Source organism: Syzygium oleosum, unplaced genomic scaffold (assembly GCF_021117445.2).
Source record: "Syzygium oleosum isolate NSW1041296 unplaced genomic scaffold, Sole_v2.1 Sole_v2.02, whole genome shotgun sequence".
Lineage (NCBI taxonomy): Eukaryota > Viridiplantae > Streptophyta > Magnoliopsida > Myrtales > Myrtaceae > Syzygium > Syzygium oleosum.
Window position 1 is genome coordinate 20,625,606 of NW_026607486.1, and position 21,150 is coordinate 20,646,755.

Sequence of the window (21,150 nt, forward strand, 5' to 3'; positions counted from 1 at the left end):
TGAATCATCACTTTTAATGACAACCACTTGCTGCTACAATTCATTGACCACAACTTATATTTAGACACAAAAAATATGAAACATAAACAAAGTAACAGTCTCAGTCATAAAATGGAAGCTTAGACTAGTGATTCCAGATTATACATTCATCATCGGACGTCATGGAATACCGCAAGATCACGTGAAAACATAGACCAAGATAAACATAAAAAATTATTTGAGGTTCCAAGTTCCACGTACCTAAAACTTAGGAACCTACCCGTCGAAATAGGTTTCCCAATATTTAGAATATGGAATCTATCATGCATACCCTAGAACGTGAAACCGGACAAGGTTCCCCTCGGTCTGGTTCTCCGGTTCTAGATTCTACCCTAGAACCATGCTAGCCCCTATTTCTGTTAACATCAGCTACAAGGCAACGTTAACTTTCTATCGATCAATTAAGGAGAAATGGATCTAAGTTGATAAATAAGGACTACGACTATTTTTATTTACAATAAATTGACATATGCAATTCCTAAAAGGACACTAGAAGTGCCAAAAGTTGTGTACGGCGCTCACTTTAGTGCCAAAAGTTTTTTTCAGATTACTTAAGTGCCACTTTTTAAAAAAAAAACGATCACTTAAGTGTCAATTCCGATCTGGGTCGCCGGAAATCCGATGTGGCTATATTTTATTAATTTTTCAGTCCTACGTGGCTCGCCGGCGTATCCAGTTAGCATATAGCCCCTAAACGATGTCGTTTAAAAGTTATATATAGTGATCGTTTGAGTGCCAATTTTTTTTAAAAGTGATCACTTTAGTGCCAGTCGTTGTTAAAAAGTGATCTCTTTAGTGCTAGTCATTGTTAAAAAGTGATTTCTTCAGTGTCAATCGTTGTTAAAAAGTGATCATTTCAGTGTCAAGCACCGACCCAAACATGCACTGGTGTAGTTTTGTGCTTTGCATTAGCTGCACAAATACGTGCTGGTGCCTGCACAAACTAGCAGAAACTAGCTGCACCACCTCGTGTAGCTCGACCAATAAGCGCAACTGAGAACCCCTCCTTGACAAGGTAATTTCATTCCTCTCTTTCCCGCCTTGTTCTGGATAAGTGTGAGACCAATTTTCGTCCACGGAACATATTGGTAAATTACTGAAAATCTAAGTTATTAGTTGATGATTGGTGATGACATTGTTGTTCTAAATACTAATTTTACATACCACCAGCTACGAACCACAAACGCACCAACACTAACTTTGCACCAACAACACATAGCTGGTGCATCTTGTGCTTACACCAGCACAAACAACAGTTGGTGCAAGCACAACCAGCAAAATTAGCACACCAGCACAACCAAAAGCAATATATGGAAATGGCAAAAGCATAGACAAAATACAGTCTATTGATATTAAACTTAATGTTTACATTTGGTCAATAACCAACTAGAACATCCCAACATCTGGGGGTTGGCTTCCCACCAAACAAAAACATTCAACTCAACACCTAACAATATCAACCCCATCAGTCTCTGCATCAACACTTCTCTTCCCCAGGCCAAGACCCTCCGCTTTAAGGAATCGTCATTGCTGCTGTTGTTGCGCTTCGCCTTCTTAATCTCCACTCCAATCTCGTTCAGGCCAATCACGGTCCACCTCTTCTTCCTGCTCCCGATACTGCACGCATTGCACGAAGACTGCAGGTTCAAAGCATAGATCGATCGCAAGTTGTGTCAAAATCAAAATAGCTATCGAGTGGTGAAGTAATATTTGCTGGCTTATCATTCTCTATCACACTGATAAACTCAACCTCAAGGGGAGCTTCACTAGTGTCAGAATCATTCAAATCTTAAGATGAAACTTTTTGAATGCATTTTCCCTCCATGTTGACCTTCCTCGTGATCTTTTCTTCTGCAAGTCTCCCACAAAATCCCAAATGTACTATATTAAAAGGGATTAAACAAAATATTATCTCCATTTCTGGATGGAATCATTGCCAAAGATAACTTCAGTGGGCCTTTTTGCCCCCTTTTAGGCCAAAACTAACGGATGCCTCAATTACAAGTATAGAACTAACAATAACATGACAGTTCAAAAGCCCGTTGTAGGCCAATGAAACTCCATATCAGCAGAAAGGTTAAAGAGCTCAAAAGAGAAATTGATTATAAAGCTTACTTAATTGTGAAATGGAATATTAGCCAACTTAAGCTAACATAATTCAAAAAAAAAAAAAATTCAAAGGCGTAAATTTTCTTCTTTGAAAGCAATAAGAGACATTGGTTTATGAAAGAGATGAAGTTAGAAACACATATTGGAGCAACCTCAGAATCGCAGACAAATTAGAAAAATATATATATATTTTTAAAAATTATCAACGTCAGCGCCGGCCGTGCTACATAGGATGGTCAGTGTACATGTCAGTGATTTCCGATCAAAATTGATCGGATGGATTGAATTAACCACTTTTCGAAATTCTTATGTAATATGTGCTTAGCTTCTTGCACTAAGGCGTCGGTTGTATATAGTTGATATTCTCTGTGTATGCATTTTCTATCCTCACTCAAATTAAGGTAAGGATGAGTAGTGTGTCAATATATCGTGTATAATGAACTCGATGTGTTTATGTCCACATTCCGCATTTCACATCTAAGGCGCAATTACGTGCGCGTGAAAATGAGACTTATGTAATATGTGTACTTCTCGACGTGCAGTTTTTTGTCGGTCTAAACTTTGAGAGGAATGGTTTGAATTAAATCCAAAATGAAAGTGATGAACGAAAAATGGAGAGATTCTCGAGTATGTTTGGTAGAGCATCTAGAAAAGAAAACCTTTGCATTTGCAAAGGACTTTAAGTCAAAGGGTTTTTTCAAGATGCAATTAGTGTTTATTGAACACTTTTTTTTACAAACTTTGATATCCAATCTGAAAAGTGATTTTTAAAATAAAAATGAGAGAGAGAGAAAGATTGGACGAGCTCACAGTTGACGGATCAAATGATCCAACTCAGTCGCCACGTCATTGCGATTCCGACAACGCCACCTCGAGGTTGTGCAACCCCTAAAGGTCACATGACATCGACACCGAGTTTGCGCGACCTCTAGCGAGGCCTACCGGCGTCACAAATCTGGCTCGTCGGCAGTCAGATCTGACCTTTCCATCGACGTCGTGCGATGTTGGTCAGATCTACATAGGAAAGCTAGTGAGGGTAAAACTTGAATTTAGATAATTTAATAAAGGTAAAGTTGGAAGAAAAAGAGATCATTAACCCCCGAAGTAGTATTTGGCAAATGCTCGAAACCAATACTGGGTGGGATTTGCATTGTATTAAGGAACTTTAGAAATGCTAATTTTAATTCAGATGCCTGATACCATACACCTTAACTTTGGCACAAAAGCCTCTAAAGGCTCAAAATCGTTTGCAAATGCTAAACCAACGGCACCGTCACTCCCATTTCCCAACTTTGGCAGTATTCCGGTCAATAATTCGTGTCCTTCACGTTGTCCCCTTCACGGGGTCGTGGCCCTCTCTGTTGCGGGTTCCCCATTGACTTGAAAAGTCGTCCGTAGGAACGACCTTTCATGTCTCCACATATTAGCAAAGAACAAATAGACATGGGTAAGGAGGGCAGCTGAACCCAAGATTGAGCCGGAGAAGAAGACATCGTCAAGGGGCGCGCCACCATGTTTGACGGCTTCGCGGGTTCAGAACCTCGTGTCGAGGCTTCTGGTCATGGCTTCCCTTGCTGTATCACGCGGTTGTTCTGACCGATGAACGCCCACCTCTCTACTTGGAAGTCGATCTTGCCGCTGATGTCGAAGTCCAGTTCGAGGATGTTTCTACCAACGGGTGAGTTTCCAAAAATTCTATGCCCTCATCGTGCGATACTAAGAATCATGACCGTTTCTGTGGGATGTAGCTGTTAATGCATAAGATGCAGTTTTGCAGCCTCTAGCCTCCTCATCTGACCCCCGAAAAATGAGTGACTTCCATACGAACTAGCCCGCCACTGGGATTACAGTCCGTCTATAGTCATGCAGTGATTCAAAATAACAATAAGAAATTCTAAGTTTATTGAGACTGACATAGAAAATGTGTTTATTAAGCGACATGGCGGATTTATTTTAGGTGTTAGAATGTGGTCCACCCGTGCAGACGGTCAAATCACTCAGTAAACCAATGCCCTATACCAAATTTTATTAAATAATCAAGGGTCACTTCATTCACTTAATAGTAACACCGGAAAAATGATCCTCGATACAAATTAAAAACATTGTCGATGAGCTCCGTCACCAGGTTCGGACGGTGCAGCGATATTCAAGCTTAGGAGATTTTGAGATAAATTACTACATGTGAAGAACGATAACTTACTCATCATTTGCAGGATTTAGAATAAATTGAAAATTATTAAGGACAATTAAAAATATATATGTACCATGACTTACGAAAATTTAAGGTAATTTACTATGCTACTGGTCAGCTACTAAGTGTTAGCATTTTCATGTTATAGGACTCTATAGTCAAATTGTCGTCTAGAAAGATTAAAAAAAATTATTTACAAGTGCAATCGAGTTACGAACACTCATAAAGTCAATTACTACCTACGAATGCAGATGGCTTATGGTAAAATTTTAGGTAAGTTGGATAACTTCAGCATAAATACGGCCCAAAAAACTGGCTGTGTCCCCTTAATTTGTCTACGGGACCCTAGAAGCACCCGATCAGAACTACATGGCGAACGAAATGAATCATCGCTCTGTTTTCTCTGTAAATAGACTTCATTCCTTACGTTTACATCAGTCTTGGCCGCCTCGAAACTGGCGGGGACATTACGCTAAATTCACTGCAAACAGCTAACTACATGGGAGCAAAACAATGTCGAAACGTGGTAGGACACGAGAGTCTGCACAAATTTTGTGATATATTTGTTATCTGCAATTTCTTGTAGAGTACTATTCTCGGTGCCATGAACCTCAACCATTGTTTTATGAGAACTACGATTTTATTAATGGTTGAGATTGACCAAGACATGAACGAAAGCACCGTGCAGGATAAAAGATCTGCATCCCTATAAACTTACTCATAGGTGAAATCGAAAAACTTCACAATGACGTCTACCACCATGGCCGCCGGCAACCCGAAGAGGACTTGGATGATTTGCTGAAAAGCCAACTTGGCTATTTCTAGAGTCGGTCGCAACGCTTTTTTCACGTAGATAGTCACTTTTCTCTTCTTCCATCCATTTCCTGGAGCTTCCTCCTGCTGCCAACTCTGTATGATCTTCTTCTTCACACAGCCCACGTGGTAACCGTAGATCCCGCAGGTACTATTGTAAGCCCAGCCCTTGGCATCGCCCTTGCATATGGGGCACTCGCCTCGCATCCCTTCCTCAAGCTCCAGATCGATCTCCTGGTTGCCAGTCCCTCGGATCTGTTTGGGGAGCAACGTGCAGAGCGGGTGGAAGGCACGGTTACTTAGGTGCTGGCGGATGAGCCAGAAAGGATTGTACGAGCCGTGCGCCTTCTTGTGCCACACTTTGTACCTGAGCCCCAGGACATGGTCGCCACACGCGACACAGCACCGCACTTTGCGCGGCGCCGTTGCCTTGAGAATGAGATGGCCAGTCGGGTAGGGAGGGTGGTTGCTGACAGGAACGGCCCAGGAGATGTCAGGCCTCAAAAGGTCACCGCAGTGCTGGCGATAATGGAAATTGCAGTCAACGTTGATGCACGAGTAATAGGGCCCGAACCCGGTTTGTTGGCACCCGTTGCACTTGTACGTGCTGCCCCTCTTTTTCTGTTCATGATGATAAAATGGGTGGCCGTGGTGGCCAATGATTATCGGCTTCGTCATGCCCTTACTCTTTTGTTTTCCGTTGGAATCCTTTTTCTTGCTAAGAGCGTTCCTGAAGCAAGACAACATCTTCGTCCTGATGGAATATGGAGACGTAGCGGGTTGTTTCGGGCGTTGATTCGTTCTTGTTAAGGAAGGGGTTTTGAGCTCGAAATTGCAGGAACACCTTATCTCTGTCAAATTCCAAAATCCTGCCCATCAATCAAATTATGTACTGTGAAGCGCAGAGACATTTACAGGGTAGATGAGATGATAAGAAACAAACCAAACCTAGAAGGAAAGTTCGTTGTAGGTAGACTCAGACTAGGCCAGATAGTTTCTTCTCCGCTCGTTCCCTCCTTATCAATCCTGCAATATCCTGATGAAACCCGATGCAGATAACATATACAACAAGACTATCTGCCGGTCGATAGTTATGCTACAATTATCGCTTTAATTGCTTCTTGTGGAAATTTCCAGGAAGTTGTGTCCTTGACTAACACTAATTAAAGTCATTTCTCTAACGCGTAACAGTTTGCCTGACAGGAGCCCAGAGAGTACATAGCGCACTGAAACGAGAAACACTGTGCGTGACGAGAGAGTACCTGCAAGTCTGTGAAGCCCATATGCTCTTGTTAACCTCAAAGAGGTGATTTTCTTCAGCTTGGACTCAAAAGTCACCAGGATCCCGCTCTCCTAGAAAAAAATATTTGTGCCGTCTATCTATTTTATTAAGTCCAAAAATGTGTTTGTCTCGCTTTTTTAATGTTCTAGCGTTATATTTGCTACTCACGAAACTCGTTTTATCATATGCATATCTAGTCAGCTATTATGCAAACCATGCTAACCACAAAAGCCGTAACTCTACCAAAAATCTCAAATAATATATTCGTGCTACATTTATCCTAAACTAATTTTCATATCACAAAAAATCTCAAATCGGTACTTTCATGCCACATTTATCCTAAATTAATTTTTGTGTCACAAAAAATTTTAAACCGGAATAGCCATGGTTTTTGTACCCCAAACTAATATTCGTGTCATAAAAAATCCCATGCGTAAAAGAAAGTTTGAGATAAATGTGGCATGAATGTACCGGTTTAGGATTTTTTGTGACACAAAAATTAATTTGAGCTAAATATGGCAAGCGTGTATCGATTTTGGATTTTTTACGATACGAAAATTAGTTTTGGATAATTATGACACAAGTGATTTGAGATTTTTGGTGGTCTAAAATAAAAGCATGATCATTGATCGATTCTTGTATAAGGGTAGCTCATTTAGCGGGCTTTTAGTGAAAAATGGTCCTCCAACGGTTCTAATGGTTTTGATGTAAATACTGTATTTGAGGAAAATCATATTCATCAACTAATTTTGAAGTATTTGTTTTTAGATTAAACTCTAACCTAATAAAGATTATATACACCACAACCACTAAGTTGAGATGATATTTCATGTAAATACAATGAAAAAACAAAACAGAACAAAAAACCCACGAATCCCGTAATAACATGCAGTCTGTTTAGAGGGGAAAATTACCAAAAAAAGTCATAAACCTACTGCAATTATGCCAATTCAGACCTAAATATTTTTTTTGCCAATTGAGTCATAAACCTTTTACATTTCTGCCAATTCAGTCCATCCGGTTAATTTTGATTGACTGGCACTGACATGGATGCTGGGCGTCCTACATGGCACAGCCGGCGCCGACGTGAACAATTTTTAATAAATTTTTAATATTTTTCAAATTTTTTCCTTTTTTTCTTTTCTTTCTTTCTCTTTTTTTTCCTTCCCTTCTTCCTCAGCCAGTCGCCTCAGCCGGTCGCTAAGGTCCGGTGACTGGCCAGAGGTTAGGGCTGACGAGGTTGACCTTGCTGGCCTCTGGCAATGCTCGCCCCCGTTGGCCACTAGCGACCTCGCCCAGCGAGGCTTGACTAGCAAAGGCGAGGGCATGGCAACGAAGAGGGCATGGCGACAGCGCTGACATGGCGAGACTCCATCACCTCGTCATTGCCTACAACTTCTCTCTCTCTCTCTCTCTCTCTCTCTCTCTCTCTCTCTCTCTCTCTCTCTCTCTCTCTCTCTCTCTCCATTTGCTCTTGTTTGAATCGATCATTCAAGGAATTGGTAATTGGACATGATCGCTTCTTCTTGATTAGGGCATCTAAAGTTCATTTGTTGATTCTTTCGATCTGTCGACCTCGTCCTCGCCTTCACCAGTCGAGCCTTGCTCATCCATGGCGAGGCTCGCCCTTGCCTCTGGCTAGTCATCGAAATCTGGTGACCGGCTAGAGGGAGAAAGGAAGAAAAAAAAAGAGAAAGAAAAGAAAAAAAAAGGAAAAAAAATAAATTTAAAATTTTTAAAAAATTATCCACGTCAGCACTAGTTGCACCATGTAGGACGGCTAGTGTCCACGTCAGTGCTAGCGGGCCAAAATTGATCGAATGAACTGAATTGGCACAAATACAAATGTTTTATGATTCAAGTAGTAAAAAAAAAAATTTAAGATTGAATTGGCACAATTGTAATATGTTTATAATTTTTTTGGTAATTTTCCCCTGTTTAGAGTGTGGGTTAGTCCTGTAGATAATAAGCGGGACTAAATCCTGTATAAGACCTTGCATTCCCGAAATTTTGTTGTACTTTACCTGAAATCATTGCAAGGATAGTCACGCTTTATATGTAGTAATTTAACTCTATGGGTTGTAATTCTTCTATAATTTCATTTTCTAACTTATAATTAGTAATTTACCTTTATGGACGTAATTCAACGATAGAGTTCGTAATCTGAAAATGCTAGCTCTTAATAGTAAAATACCAAAATTTTTTGTAAGTGACGGTACCTAAACTGAATAGTAAGTATAATTTCTGTACGAGCCCTTGTGAATGACAAATTAGTAATCATTATTCAAATGTGGTAATTTACCTCAAAGCATCATAACGCCAATTTTCCTGAAGTTCGTAACTTCCATAAAATGTCATAAACAACCTGAGTTCATTGTAAATTATTTTCTGTAGGGTTAATACCACGAAAAACCCAAAATTAGTATATTTATGGCAAATTTACCCAAAGCTAATTTTTTGATCACAAAAAACTTCAAACTGGTACACTTGTGAAAAATTTACGCTCTATTAGTCTCTGTCAAATTTTCCTTCTGTTATGATTGAATTATGCTCGACCACTCAATTTGGGCCTTCGTCGTGTCGATGTTAGCCATCACACACGGTATAAGAACACGGATCATCATTGTGTCTCGGTCTAAGTCAAGGAAGATTCTATTTGAAAAGTTCAAAGTCGCTCATACTATCTTCACAAGGGCTCGCTCTACTTGCTAGTTGTCATGCCCATCTGGTTCGGATGGTTGGGAGGATAACGCGTTTAATTAACTAGAACGAATAATGATAAAAAATTTATATTACCATGCGGCTAATAAAATAATGATAACAAGTATGTTTCAGATAAAGAATATAATGTTTACCTATTCACGATTCTTCGGTTTTATTCCATGTGCACTTTCAAATGTTATTACAATTCCATGTAAAATATTTTACAGAGGATTACAATGATTACGTAATATAATTTTTACCATATAATGTTCTTGTCACACCTTGGTAAATATTCGTAAAAGTTACCATAGTATTGCGTTTGCTTGACCATAACTCGATTCGTTTTTCTCTTTTCCATAAAAGTACTTCGTCGAAAATTCATGCTCAGCTGCTCTCCCCCCCCCCCCCAATTCCATGAAAATGCTATTTAGAAAGTTCAAAACACGCATTGCATTAAAATCGAGCAGACCAATCTGATGCATACCTGCGATATAATGTTAAACGTGATTGATGTGATGGCTCAGCTAATGATCGCTATTCACAATTTTCAACTAATAATTTTAGGGACAAGGATAGTTTCCGGAAAATTATCCAAAAAATCCTAAACATATTATACAGCGGTCAATTCAGTCATAAATTTTTTAATTGTATCGATTTAATCCTAAATATTTTGACGATTTATCAATTTAGTCTTAAACATTTTGACGATTTGTCAATATAGACCTTTTGATCAATTATCCAAATAATAGGTTTTGGACTAAAATGGTAAAATTTCAAAAGGTTAAGGATTAAATTGACACAATTGAATGGTTTAGGACTAAATTGATACAATTAAAATGTTTAGGACTAAATTAGTTGCCGTACAATATGTTTATGACTTTTTGGATAATTTTCCCACAGTTTCCCTTTTCTTGAATTAGAGATAGAACATAATGTGATTGTGTTAGCTCTTCAAAAAAAAGTTGCTAAGCTAATGAGAATTTTGCCAGATAATGCTAGGGGAATCAACTAATAAACGGCGACGGCAGCACTCTCTTTGATTTGGTCGGCAAGAAGGCATTTCGAAATTTAAAATCATTAACCTAAGGAAATATGTTGGTTAATATATAATAGCTTTAGTATGAATCGGATTTGGACCATTGACACATAGGGTGAATCAATTAATCTCAAAGAAGAACCTCGACAATGATCTAAAGTTTTGTTTTGATATTTCGCAGATTGGATCATATGTACCGGCGACAGGAATTGCAAGCCATCAACAAATTCTTCGACAGGGCTTATGCGGCCGCAAGCCTCCTCCTCTTCGCCTTCGTCTATGCCGCACTTTTCTCGCTTCTCTCTTCATTTGCCCTCCCTAAAAAAGTTTGGTGATTCTCTTTTCTTCCCACTTTTTTGAATTTTGCGTAATGTGCATTGTTCTTGCACCTACGCGAGGGTTACATAGAATTGACACTTACTATATATTGCATTTTCTATCCTTACTCAAATTCAGGCATCACAGATTAGCACGTCGATATACAACATACAATGAACTCGATGTGCACACCCTAGGTTTTGCATCTAACGCCCGATTAAATGCATGTGAAGATGAGAGCAAAGTAGTATGTGCATACCTCATCGAGCCATTTTCTATCGATTTAAATTTTCAGAAGAATGATTCGTATTAAATCACAAATGAAAATGAACAAGGAAAAACGGAGAGACTCTCAATCCCATTGACCAACTTCCACAATATTCGGGTCAATGAATGCAAGTCCTTCACGGGGGTGGCGGCCATCTCAGATGTTGATGCCCCATTGACTTGAAAAATCAACCATAGGCATGACCTTTCATGTCTCGACATACCAGCAAAGGACAAATAGACATTCTAACCAACGGGAGTCAAGCTCGGAAAGCGAATGCTCGAAATAATGAACTCCTCCTTCATGTAACGTGTGATTTGGAATGATGTTAGAACTTAGCTTCACATGAAGCATAACCTCATCAATTCGGCCTAACACCTAAAAAAACCTCAAACTTTAACTTTTGTCTCATTTCTACTTTTTGTCTCGTAAAAAACCTCTAACTTTAGGTCATGTCCCAATTCTACCCTAAACTTTTTTTTGTCCGATAAAATACCATCAACTTTAGATCTTGTCCCAATTTTACCATAAACTATTTTTTATCTCATAAAAAACCCTCAACTTTAGGTTTAGTACTAATTTTATCCTAAACATTTTTTATCTCATAAAAAAATTCCAACTTTTTGTCAAGTTTCAATTTCACTCTAATTTTTTTGTTTCATAAAGATCTCCGTTAAAATCGCCCTCAGGATTTTACGCTTATCGATCTCTTATGCTTGGGAATGTTCCATCTCTCGCGGTCGGAGAGCGCTTGGGACACTCGAATAGCTCTTGCTTGAGAGATTTCTATCTCTCGATTGTCAACGAGAAATTTTGGACTGAGGGTTAATGGAGTCAGATTTGTGACTCAAGTAAAATTTTGTGATTTTTTATGAGATTGTAAAAATTTTATGGTAAAATTGAGACAAGACCAAAAGTTGGAGGTTTTTCATGGGGCAAAAAAAACCTTAGGGTAAAATTGGGATAGAACCTAAAGTTGAGGATTTTTTATGGGACAAAAAAAAGTTTAGGGTAGAATTGGGACATGGCTTAAAGTTGGAGGTTTTTTAAGAGATAAATAGTGTGATACTTAATGCAGAAATATCTATTAAGGTTGATATATTTCTGTCAACATCAACCCCAAGGCAACGCTGACTTCCTAACAATCGATTAAGGAGAAATGGATTAAAAAATCTAAGTTGATAAATAAGGATTAAGACCCTTTTTATTTACAATAAATTGACATCTTCAATTCCTTATCAGACCTCCGAGAAAGGAGCACCTTCCATGCGAACTTGCAAACAACTAGCAGGTACCTCAATAAACTTCATTCATTGTCCTATGAAAATAATGATTTTATTAATGGTTGAGATTTAGCGAAACATCGAGAAAAGTACCGTGCAAAATAAAAGATCTGCATCCTTCTGAACTTAGGCGCAGGTAAAGTAATCATAATTCAAAAACCTCTATGATGATGTCGCCGATGTATGCTGACGGGCCGATGTCTGCTGACGAGAAACCGAAGAGGGCTCCGGCGATGAGCTGAAGAGCCACTTTTGCTATTTCCAGAATCAGCCGCAACGCTTTTTTCACGTAGATAGTCACTTTACTCTTTCGTGAAGTTTCCTTCTGCTGCAGACCCTGCATAATCTTCTCCTTCATACACCCGACGTGGCAACAGTAGTTCCCCATGGTACTGTTGTAAGCCCATGCCTTGGAATTGCCCTTGCATATGAGGCACTCGCCTTGGATCCTTTTCATGAGCTGCAGCACGATCCCATGTTCGCGACTCTCTTGGATCTGCGCCGGGAGTGACGCGCAGAGCGGGTGGAAGGCACGGTTGATTAGGTGCTGGTAGAGGCGCCAGTAAGGATTGCGCGAGCCGTGCGCCTTCTTGTGCCGCCATTTGTACCTGAGCATCCGGACTCTGTCGCCGCACGCGACGCAGCGCCGCACTTTGCGCGGTGCCGTCTCCTTTAACACGAGATCCCCAGTCGGGTAGGGAGGGTAGTTGCCGACAGAAGCGGCCGAGGAGGAGTCAGAACTTAAAAGTTTGCTGCAGCACGGGTGATAATAGAGATTACAGCCGTCGTTGCACGAGTAATAGGGCCCGAACCCCGGTTGTTGGCACCCACTGCACTCGTAGGTGCTGCCCTTTTTCTTCTGCTCATGATAAAAAAGTTGATGGTGGTGCTGGCTTCGAATGATTATGGGCTTCTTCTTCCTGAAGAAAGACGACATCTTCGTGCCGATGAAAAGTGGAGATTTAGCGGGTTGTGTCCGGCGTTGATTCGTTCTTGTTAAGGAAGGGGGTTTGAGCTTGAAATTGCAGGAACTTCTTTATCTCTGTCAAATTCCAAAACTCCTGCGCATCAAATCAAATCATGGACTGTGCAAAACAGAGGTAGTTGCAGGTTAGATGAGTTGATAGGACAAAAGGCCAAACCTAGAACGAAAGCTTGGTGCAAGGAGACTCAGACCAAGCCAGATAGCTTCTTCTCCTCTCGTTCCCTCCTCCTTACCAATCCTGCACTATCCTCGTGTACACGAGAAATGGGAATCATTGCAGTGATGAAAACATTTGCTATAAATACCCTAATTACCGCATTTGCTCGTCTTTCTTTTTGGAAATTTCGCGGAGCTAAACCAACTACATAAACCCCACTTGTGCAAGTAGATTCTATTTGAATCATTCTTTTGACGTGTTATCCCGGTCGTACAAAAACCTGCACTGAATAGTAATCATAATTTCCCTATGACCATTTCCGAACCACCGATTAGTAATCATTATTCAAATGTAGCAATTTACCTCAAAGCATCTTATAAAGGCTGAATTTCCTAGAGTTCGTAACTTCCGTAAAATATCATAAACAATCCGAGTTCGTTGTAAATTATTTCCTCTATTATTAGTAACTTAACACAATAATCATGATATCCAAGTACTGTTCGTAAATTTAAAGGCCCACTGTGAATAATTCGTAATTTCAAAAAATAAATAGGAACATTGACAAGTTTCTTTATAATCACTCATCTTCCTTAAATGTGCATAAGTTACTATCAATTTAAAATCTTCCGAGGATCGGACTATATTCTCTCTTATCTAACGGCTCAGATTGAATGGGAACGATCCCGTATTTTCCTATACGTGACCATCGAGTTTCCTTTTGTCATGATGGATTATGCTCATCCACTCGATTCGTGCCTTTGTCATGTCGACACGGTAGGAACACGGACCAAGACGGAGTCTCAGTCTAAGTCAACGAAGTTTCTATTTGAAAAGATCAAAGTCGCTCCTACTATCTTCACAAAGGCTCATTATAATGAAAAGGAAACATAAAACAGGACAATATCAAAGCAGTGATTTCCATAATATTGTTTTGAAGGCGTGTTGGTTATAGAATGATTCTTAATCATTATAGAAGGTAAGCCCCCCAAGTCAACGAGGATACCATTCGAAAAGTTCAAAGTCACACGTATCTTTATCAACCGAGTAGAACAAGCTAATGCGAACTGGCGATATAATGTTAAGCATGCTAATTATTCACGAAGACTTGATGTAACGACTCAACACATTTATATATATATATAAGAGCCAATGGAGGTGCTATTCGAGAATTTCGACATGCACTATATTTAAAACTTGAGCAAAACAAGCTAATTAAAATCGGCAATATAATGTTAAGCTTTCTAATTATTTATTAAGGCTTGATGTAACTAATTATGTACAACAAGGCATAATTTATGTCACCCTTATCTGTGATTTCTCCATTCGTGTTCAAGTGTGGGTAGAGTTTGTTTAAAATGTAGGTACATCTCGCAGATAAAAAAAAATGGGACAAGTCCCCTGTAAGACTGTAATGATCTTGAAATTCGTTGTAATTCATCTGAAATCATCTCAAGGTTGGTCATGCTTTATATAGTAATTTAACTTTATGAGTCGTAATTCCATCTATAGTCGTGTTTTAACTCGTTTTTGACTTATATCTAATAATTTACCTTTATGGACGTAATTTCATTATAGAGTTCGTAATCTGCAAATGCTAACACTTAATAATTTAACATAACATAGTAAAATACCATATATTGTTACAAGGGATGGTACCTCTTCTAAATAGTTTTCCTCAATAATTGTAAATTTCCTACTATCCCTTGTGAATGACAACTTAGTAATAGTAACCATTATTCAAATGCAGTAACTTACCTTAAAGTCTCATAAGGCTAAATTTCCTAGAGTTCGCAAGTTCCATGAAATATCGTAAACCACCTGAATTCGTTGCAAATTATTTTCTCTATGCTTAATATCTTCCCTCAATCGTCACACCATTCCTTTTACAGTTCACAAACTTAAGGGCTCTATCGTGAGTAATTCTTAATTTTCTAGAATCAATAGCAACATTGAGAATTTTATAGTCAGTAAATTCCCTTAAATGTTTGTAAGTTACTATCATTCTAAAATCTGTCAATGGTTGAAATTTATTCTCTCTTAATATAACAACTATGATTGAACGAGACTAATCCTGTATTTTCCTATATGTGACTGTAAATTTCCTTCTCTTACGATTGAATTTGCTCAACCACTGATTTATTGCTTTTGACATGTCGATGTAAGCCAATAAGAAAATAACCGAATACGATAGGAACACAGACCATAATATCTCTCTCTCTCTCTCCATGAAGAATCTGAAAAGTTCACAATCACACATACTATCTTTATAAATCGAGCCAAACAAGCTAATGCAAACTGGAAATATAATGCAACGCGTGCTAATTATTTATTGAGACGATTAAATGATTTAACTCATAATATAGAACACACACACACACACGCACACACACATATCTAAGTCAATACAAATGCCATTTAAAAGTTCGTCGCACACTATATTCATAAATCGAGTGGAACAAGCTAATGCAAACCCGCTATATATTGTTAACTGTGCTAATTATACATTAAGACCTGAACTAATCATATACATTAAGGCATAATTTATGTCAGCTTATTTCGTGATTTATCTGTTCGTGTACAAGTAAAGTCTATACATATTCTTGCAATGCTGTTAAACATTCTAGCCCAAGTTAATTCTCCACACCTTCTATTCTATCATGTGAATATCTTCCATTATCATAAATCAAATCTAGAATGTCTGTCACCTGTCGCTATGTGGAAATTTCGCAATGTTACACTTGAACTCTGACTTACTTTAAGAGGATACTTCTCCACACATTAGGAATCTAAGATAGGATCACCAAGAAGGTACCGTACAGTGTATCTCAACATCAGGAATTTTGGACAACAGCCCGTGAGTTTAGACTTTGAATTTTGCAGACAATCGAAGACAACTATCGAACAACTCGCTGGTTGTCATGACCATCTGGTTATGGTGGTTCGTGGGAGAACACATTTAATTTCCTAGAATGGATGTGATTCACTCACATCAAATTCGCACTTTAAAATTTTATTATAATTCTCTATCAAATATCTTATAGAGGATTACAATGACTACCTAATATAATTTATACCAAATTCTTAGCAAGACGGCTTCCCTTTCAAGAAAGGCAGGAATCAATGTTTAATTCTTAAAGACTCGGTATTAGAAGTAGTACATATGTACAATCCACAAAACTAACCAATGTACAAGAGATAGTTCATCACATCGGTGAAAAGTATAAATAAATTCTGCAATGTATTTGATTAAATCATGCTCAACTACTCAATTATTGCCTTTGTCAAGTCGATGTAAGCAAAAAAGTGGAACATGATAGGAACACATACCTCTCTCTCCCTGAGTCGATAAAAATGATATTTAGAAAAGTTCAAAACGTGTACTATATTTATAAATCGAGCAGACCAATCTAATGTATACCAATAATATTTGCTTGATGTAACGGCTTAACTTAGAATTGGGATTCACAATTTTCAACTAATAATTTTAGGGACATGTACAGTTTCTTTTACTTGAATTAGAAATAGAACATACTGTGATTAAGTCAGCTCTTGAAAAAAAATTATTTTTTTGCTAGGGTAATGAGAATTTTGCAAGTACATGCTGAGGGAATCAACTGATAAACGGCGACGGCAGCACTCTCTTTGATTTCTTCGGCAACAAGGTACGCAGAAATTTAAAATTCATTAACCTAAGGAAATATATTGGTTAACACACAATGGCTTTAGTATGAATCAGATTTGGACCATCGACGCGTAAGGTGAATCAATTAATCTCAGAGAAGAACCTCAACCATGACCTAAATTTTTATTTGATATTTCGCAGATTGCATCATATGTATTGGGACGGGAGCAGCTGTCGACATATTCTTCGACAAGGCTCGTGCAGCCGCAAACCACTTCCTCTTCGCCTTCGTCTGCGCCGCACTTCTCTCACTTCTCTCTTCATTTTCCCTCCCTGCAAAGGTTTAAAGATTCTCTTTTCTTCCTACTGTTTTGAATTTTGCGTAATGTGCGTTTTGCTTGCACCAATGCAAGGGTTATATACAATGGACACTTTCTATGTATTGCATTTTCTATCCTCACTCAAATTCAGGTAAAGCCAAAAAAAAGAAGAAATTCAGGTAATGCAGGCTAGCGCATCAATATATAGTATCCAATGAACTTGATATGCCCACCCCACGTTTCACATCTAAGGCCCGATTACATGCATGTGAAGATGAGAATAGAGTTATATGGGTATATCTCGTTGCACCATTTTCTATCAATATAAACTTTGAGGAGAACCATTCGTGTTTAATTCCAAATGAGAATGATAAAGGGAAAACGGAGAGACTCTCAATCCCAATTGCCAACTTCCACAATATTCGGGTCAATGATTGCAGTCCTTCACGGGGAGGCGGCCATCTCAATTGTTGATTCCCCATTGACTTGAAAAGTCAACCGCAGGCACGACCGTTCACGTCTCAACATACTGGCAAAGGAGGTAAAGCGAAGACCCGTCAGACGGGTAGGTCGAGTCGAAAATAGTCTGATCTAAATTGATCAATTTCACATGTTTTGACCCATTTTCATGCAATACAAATCTAGTAACCCAAACCAAATCTGACTAATATTACTAAAATACTTTCATATTTAACTAAATTTGGAAAATTCATACTCAAATTGTGGTGAGAACGCGGAGCAAGCGAGCGTGAAATCAAGTGAGGCCAAAAGAGAGTGAAGAGAGAGTCATAAAAGTGGGTTGGATTGTGAAACCGTTTACCACTCGTATTATTTTAGTCTTTATCATTCTAAACCCATTTATAACCCATTTAGTAAATAACTAATCCATATAACAACTTAGCCTATTAAATATATGATAAGAAATGGTCTATGATCCATTTTGACAAGTCTAGTAAAGAGTGAATAGCTGAATCCAAAATTGAGCTGCAGTTGGAGACATCATCAATGAGCGAGCCATTTCAGGGTTCAGAACCTCGTGTTGAGGCTACTAGTCATGGCTCCGCTGCCGTGTCCTACGGTTGTTTTGACGACGAATGCCCGCCTAGCTACTTGGAAGCCAATCTTGCCACTCAAGTCAAAGTCTGGTTCGAGGATGTTTACAACTTCAGGTGAGTTTCCAAAAATTTTACGCCCTCATAGGGCGATACTAAGATCCATGACCGTTTCTATGGGATGTAGTTGTTAGTGCATGAAATGCAGTTAGGCAGCCTCTAGCCTCCTTCTCTTTGCCTGCACACTCGCTGCAATTCTATCAATTTCCTCCTCATTTGCCCACCACAAGAAAGTTCAATTTTACCTTTTCCAATGGAAAAGGTTGATTTTTCGGCCTTAGTATTAAATCTAACGTCACTAGATTTTACTTTATTGTTTTTGTCTTTAACACTTTCAGATAGGTTGATATAATTTTTTCAACATCAGCGATATGGCAAGGCGAACTTCCTTACAATCAATTAAGTAGAAATGGATTAAATATTACGACCCTATTTATTTACAGTAAATTGACATTTCCGGTTCCTTATCAGACCCCCGAAAAAGGAGTGCATCCATACGAACTTGCACGCTAATGCTACAACAATCCATCAGTAGTCATACAATGATTCAAACGACGGCTAAAACAACAATAAGAAATGCTAAATTTTTCGTGACTGATTTAAAAAATCTGCTAATAAAGTGACATGGCAGGGTTTCTTTAAGGTATTGAATGTGGTCCACCCTTGCAGACTGCCAAATCACTTTAATAAATCAACTTTGTATACCAGTCTTATTAAATAATCAAGGATTGCTAAAAAACTTCATTTTATTCACATAACAGTAACACCGGATAAATGATCCTCGATGAAATCGAAAACATTGTCGATGAACTCCGTCATTGGGCTTGGATGTAGCTATGATATTCAACCTACGAGACTTAAAGGTAAATTACTACACGCTAAAATGGTTGTCTGTCGTGATTCTAAGGAAAAACTGATCGATGGGTTTGCGCGGCAAGTAAGGGTATACTCAGCGCTATAATTTGAAACCTTAGCTTGTCTTCAAACTCTCAAGTACTTCTCCATGCGAACTGATCTGATCTATGCTCTTTAGTAAATTAAGTCTGATAAGCTCTTTCACGGAAGAAGTGATCCGCTCTTGAGAGGTCTCGGCACTTATCATAGAATGCAAATCTCTCTTGGCCCATTTTCCAAACATGAAGATACCCCATTGTCCTAGAGGAGCAAACAGACTTGCGTATTGGGCCACAAAGGCCCGTAGATGTAATAATCTTCCACTTAACTGGGTATCAAAACCCTCACTTCCACTTTGAGAGCTCATTAGCTATGATGCCCCTTTTTCATGTAATTGCGCCCATACTTAATGAATGGAAAGCTCGTTTATGACCAAAAAAAATGGTTACTAACAAAGAGTTAGAGTAAAATTAAAATTATTAAGGGGAATTACTAAGTATATGTGTCATAACTTACAACAATTCGAGGTATTTTACTATGCTATTGAGTAGTTTCTAAGTGTCAGTATTTTCATGTTACGGACGCTATAGTCAATTTACCATCTATAAAGATAAATTACTAGTTATCAGTGTAAACAAGTTATGGCCATTACAAATAAATTACGATCCATAAATTAAAATTACTATATGCAAATGCAAATGTACTTTACGATAATGTCAGGTAAATTATGATGACTTCAGTAAAATTACGGCCAAAAAAGGGGACTGTGTCCCCTTATATCGCCTATGGGACCCTAGAAGCGCCCAATCAGAACTATATGGTGAATGCAATAAATCATCACTCCGTCTTCCCTGCAAATAGACTTCTCAAAACTAGAGGCGACAATTCGCTAAATTCACGGCAAACGGGTAACTGTCGAAACACATTTGGATGATAAAACACCTCATCAAGAAATCGTCACATCGGATGAATTGTTTCCAATATCCGCGTGTTGAATTTCCCATATACAATGCAAGAGTCACGGTTAGTTGTATTTCCGATATATAATACAGGAGTCGCGTATGTGAATTCTACAATGTACTTGATTTTTCTACATGGTACTTTTCTCGGTACCTCAATGAATCTCAACCATTGTTTTATGAAAATCACGATTTTATTCATGGTTGAGGTTTGGGAAGTCATCAAGGAAAGCACCGGGAAAGCGCGATAATAGATGCCTTCCAAAAAGCTCTCTGATGATGGGCCCGTTTGGTTCGGCTTTTCAAATGCAACTTGGGGGAATGTAAATACCTTTAGGTGAAAGCTACTTGGGGAAATGCAAGTGGTGTTTGGTAAAAAAATTTTGTGAAGCTACTTTGGCCTAAGTAGTGTTTGGTAAATTTTTTTTTGCAAAGGGCTTTGGCAATTTTTATTCTTAATATTCCGGTTTTGCCCCTATTACTGTTCATCTTCTTCACCGTGAGGGTGGCCGGCGAGGGCGAATCGCGGCGGCGAGGTCGCCTGACCTAGGCGACGGCCGCCCTGGGGTCGGGCGACCGCCCGGGCGCCGTCGCCTGGGTCGGCGACCCGCCGCCTGGGTCGGCGACCGCCGCCTGGGTCGTGTGACTCCAGGCGACCGCCGACCTAGGCGACAGTGCTTGGGCGGTCGCCCGACCCCAGGCGGCCGTCGCCTGGGTCAGGCGACCTCGCCGGCCCGTCGCCGGCTAGATCCACCCTCGCCGGCCCGTCACCGGCCAGATCCGCCCTCGCCGGCCCTTCGCCGGCCACCCTCACGGTGAAGAAGATGAACAGTAACAGGGCAAAACCGGAAAATTGAAATTTAAGTGAGGGCAATTAGGGAAGGAAAAATAGGCTTCAGCATTCTACAAATGCTGAAAGCCCAAAGCTGGTCCGGACCAGCTTTGGGCTTTCGGCATTCCAATGGCATTCCAAATGCTGGCTTTCGGCTTTCCGGACTCGGAAAGCCGAACCAAACGGTTCAGCATTTTGGGAAGGGGCTTTCGAGGCTGAAAGCCCCT

The 21,150-nt window shown here is 39.3% G+C and overlaps 2 protein-coding genes across 4 annotated transcripts; both read right to left on the reverse strand.

Annotated features, from left to right (window-relative positions):
- Positions 1-1,397: 1,397 nt before the first annotated feature.
- On the reverse strand, positions 1,398-5,899 carry LOC115673157 (uncharacterized). Its single transcript, XM_030595243.2, has 2 exons — positions 5,058-5,899; positions 1,398-1,656 (listed from the first exon to the last, which is right to left on the reverse strand). Exons 1-2 carry the CDS (start codon positions 5,897-5,899, stop codon positions 1,398-1,400), a joined length of 1,101 nt encoding a protein of 366 aa, XP_030451103.1.
- A 6,147-nt stretch (positions 5,900-12,046) lies between these two features.
- On the reverse strand, positions 12,047-13,289 carry LOC115673360 (uncharacterized). Of its 3 annotated transcripts, none has more exons than XM_056307379.1 (2): positions 13,185-13,289; positions 12,047-13,084 (listed from the first exon to the last, which is right to left on the reverse strand). In XM_056307379.1, exon 2 carries the CDS (start codon positions 12,977-12,979, stop codon positions 12,188-12,190), a length of 792 nt encoding a protein of 263 aa, XP_056163354.1. In that variant the 5' UTR covers positions 12,980-13,084; positions 13,185-13,289; the 3' UTR covers positions 12,047-12,187. The 3 variants fall into 3 exon arrangements, with proteins under 3 accessions (XP_056163354.1, XP_056163360.1, XP_030451373.1); XM_056307385.1 differs by having other exon boundaries at positions 12,047-13,100; positions 13,185-13,283; XM_030595513.2 differs by having other exon boundaries at positions 12,047-13,103; positions 13,185-13,283.
- Positions 13,290-21,150: the final 7,861 nt, after the last annotated feature.